The 3,413-nt window shown below is 39.8% G+C and overlaps 1 protein-coding gene across 1 annotated transcript; it reads left to right on the top strand.

Moving 5' to 3' along the window:
- Positions 1-5: 5 nt before the first annotated feature.
- LOC117591680 (copper chaperone for superoxide dismutase-like) lies at positions 6-571 on the top strand (the record flags this gene model as incomplete). Its single annotated transcript, XM_034285005.1, is given in 3 exon segments — positions 6-201; positions 204-360; positions 422-571. Coding segments are annotated over 3 exon segments (477 nt in total), but the record flags the coding sequence as incomplete, so codon positions are not given.
- Between the last annotated feature and the right edge of the window lie 2,842 nt (positions 572-3,413).

The following is a 3,413-nucleotide window of genomic DNA, read 5'->3' as shown; positions in this document are numbered from 1 at the left end:
TTACTGCCATCAATGCAAAGACGCCCTGCATTTTGGTGGATGTCGTAGTGGTTGGCCTGGATCCGGGATTGCACGTCTTCCACATAAACGAAAGTGGCGATGTTTCCCTAGGGTGCGCCTCTGTTGGCGACCATTATAATCAGCGTCTGTCCCGTCAAGGCAGCTCAGAAGCATCGCCTTCAGAACGGCACGCTGGCGACTTGGCGCTGATGAGAGTAGACGGGCGAAGATCAGGTTCGTGGATTCTGTGCTGAAGATGGCGAAGATAATTGGAAGGGCCGTTGTTGTAACAGGCAGTGCTGACGATCTGGAACTTGGTGCAAACGACCAAAGTCTGATTGACGGCAACTCGGGCGAAAGGTATATACATAATGATGGTACACAGAGTATATTTTGATTATATGTGTATATTTCGCTTCAGAATCGCCTGCGGGATAATTGCTCGCTCGGCGGGAATAATGAAGAACTTTAGATGTGATGGAGTTTCGCTTTGGGATGAACGCAACAGACCTCTGGCTGGAAAGGAGCGCTCCCAAAAGCTGTAAGTGTTTCACATTCACCTCTGACTCTGAGAGAGAGACTCGGAATTGCAGTCAAGTGCTTCGCCTATTTCTCAAGTCGCCAGGACCGGGATACATGGCAGAAAGAAAATGCTTAGAAATTTGTTCTCGGGTACTCCGATGGCAATTTAGAGACACAGTGGTTATGGTGAGAGCAAGAGAAAGTGAAAGAGCGGCAGAGTAATTGAAGTACCTTTGCACGTGCCCGACAGCCTTTGGTTCTAAAGATCTCAGCGGTGGGGTAGCGAAAGGTTACCCGAAAGGCAACCCGTTGAATGCTGATTTCTTTAAAGACGAGCACACTTCACTCTTCCTATTTTATTTAATCTCTTAGTTTAGGATTTTTAACAAATAAATGCTTCTCAACGATCTGATAAGTGTTTAAAGAGAAAATATACATTGTACTTTGGCTAAGTTACACTTCAACTTATTTACAGACTAAAAATACAGACGCAAAGGAAATCGCAAAAAAAGTGGCACCAAACTACGAGTATTGTTTTAAACATATAGGGGGCTCGCCATTGCCCTTGAAGTTTGAGCTTTACAAAAAGCACGGACATGGAACAAGGCTTATATAAATAACATAAAAATAATACAAATGAGGGGGGGAATCGCAGATAGATCGCAGATAGTTCCTATCAAACTTCAAGGCTAAGATAACTAAGACCAAATTAGTTAAAGCGAGGCGAATTGCCGGATCTGTTTTCGGAGGTGAGCCGCGGACTGAAGTAAACATCCGAGTCCATTGAGTTGTCCAAATAGTTCAAATGGCGAATAGATGGCGAGTCTAAAACAATATCAAAAGCATTCACATATTATGGCATCGATCATTATTTGAAATATAATGAATCCACAACTTACTGTCATATGCGTTTGGACCAACAGTGGGACTGTTTTTGGATTTCTGCATCTGGAAAACTGTAAGAAAAATGGGGTTAAAAAAATAGGAAGCCAAATCAAAATTCCCTCGGAATTCGGGTTTCCCTGACACATTTATCCTAGGGAGCAGCTTCGATACCCGCACTCGTGCCGACCTAAGCAAGACCCAAGCATGCAATTAGTCCGTGTAGCCTGTTTGGCATTAACCAAACCAAATGGCCATATCTATCAGATCACCAAATTGGGATCCGATCGGATCATTATTATAGCCAGAATGAAGAAATTAATTTTCAATGGCTAAACCCACCCTGGCCAGCAGCCTTTGTTTTTCCTTTCACATTCTCTCATTCACACTCTGCTTCTGCTTCACTCGGCCCCTGCCTCTGCCGTCCCTCTGCCCATGCCTCTACCGACTTTTAACCAAGACTCGGTTTTTAACGCCCAGTATTAGAAAAAGAGTTACGCAAAGTTGCGTACAAGAAATTTTCATAGATCCACTTTCGAAAAATTTGCTGTGAAACCTATCGGTCCAAGAATGTACCAATTTTATTACTGTTTTAAATATCTCATAAATTGGAAAATATTAACTGATCCAATTTGTTTGATGCATTTTATTAAGTAGGCTTTTTACTACGTGTTCTGTAATGTGAACGATATCTAGTGGTTGGCGATGTCTTCTACATCTAGATGTAGTCCTGAGTGCCGGGTATAAAAGTTGTGACGCGTAAGAAGCGTCTCACATGTCCCTTCTCGTTTTAATTGTAATAGTTTCATCTTTAGTTACTCAGTTTTGTCAATTCTTTTTAAACTATAACATTTTATTGCGTTTACTTCACGATTGTTGTTGGTCCAGACCTCCAGCAGCGATGCATGAGTGAACTCATAAGCATCTGCAAAATTTGAAATTTTTCGTAAAGGGACAAAAACGAGCAAAAAGCATTAATAACATGTAACTTGAACCTCTGTGCAGTGGTGTTCTGTGCAAAAGAAATGTTCCACAGAAAACACGTGCAATTGTTAGTACCAAGCTAAAAAGACACACGAACAAAATATTGGACAATTAAATAACTACACAAAACTATACAAAAACATGTATTAACAATTAATTTAAATACCTCGACGTGTTATTTCCATATTTTTACTTGTGTAAAGACTTTGTAATCGTGCTTCAATTACAGCTGCAAGTTGCTCAATTTTTCCCGCACTTTTTCACAAGTCAAAGCATTTTAAAGTCAGCCGACTTTGAAAGCATATTACGCGCTTTGAAAAAGCTTGTGAAAAAATGGGGAGACATTAAGAAACTTTCAGCTTTAATTGTAGCTCGTTTTCAAAGTTTAAATAAAAAAATAAAAAAAATGTGGAAATAATAAGTCGCGGTAATTCAACTTTTTTGATAGTTGTGTGTAGTTTTTTAATTGTTCAATGTTTTGTTCGTGTACTTGGTACTAACAATTGCATGTTACTAACCATTTATTATAGAATCACGTGGTGTTAATGCTTTTTGCGCGTTTGCCCCTTTTCGGAAAATTTTAGATTTTGCAGATGCTAATGAGTTTACTCATGCAGCACTGCTAGAGGTCTGGAGCAACTGTAGAACTACTGTAGAAAATTGTGACAAAAACTGTCTAACTAAAGATGAAGGTATTATAATTTAAACGAAAATTATCCAATTTATTGCTTAGGCAAACAAGTACTGAGCGAAATGCAATCGCACGTTGGAGCGATTCCAATCAAATTACTTGTAACCAAACAATCAGTCAATTAAATATATTTTTTTTATACCCGGTACTCGAAGAGTAAATAGGGTATATTGTATTTGGGCACAAAGTTAATGAATGTAACACACAGAAGGAAACGTTTCCGACCACATAAAGTATATACATTCTTGGTCAGCATCAATAGCCGAGTCGATTGAGCCATGTCTGTCTGTCCGTCCGTCCGTCTTGTTGAGCGCCTGGATCTCAGACACCATAA

Source organism: Drosophila guanche, unplaced genomic scaffold, assembly GCF_900245975.1.
Source record: "Drosophila guanche unplaced genomic scaffold, DGUA_6, whole genome shotgun sequence".
Classification (NCBI taxonomy): Eukaryota; Metazoa; Arthropoda; class Insecta; order Diptera; family Drosophilidae; genus Drosophila; species Drosophila guanche.
This window is presented reverse-complemented; position numbering and strand designations above follow the sequence as displayed.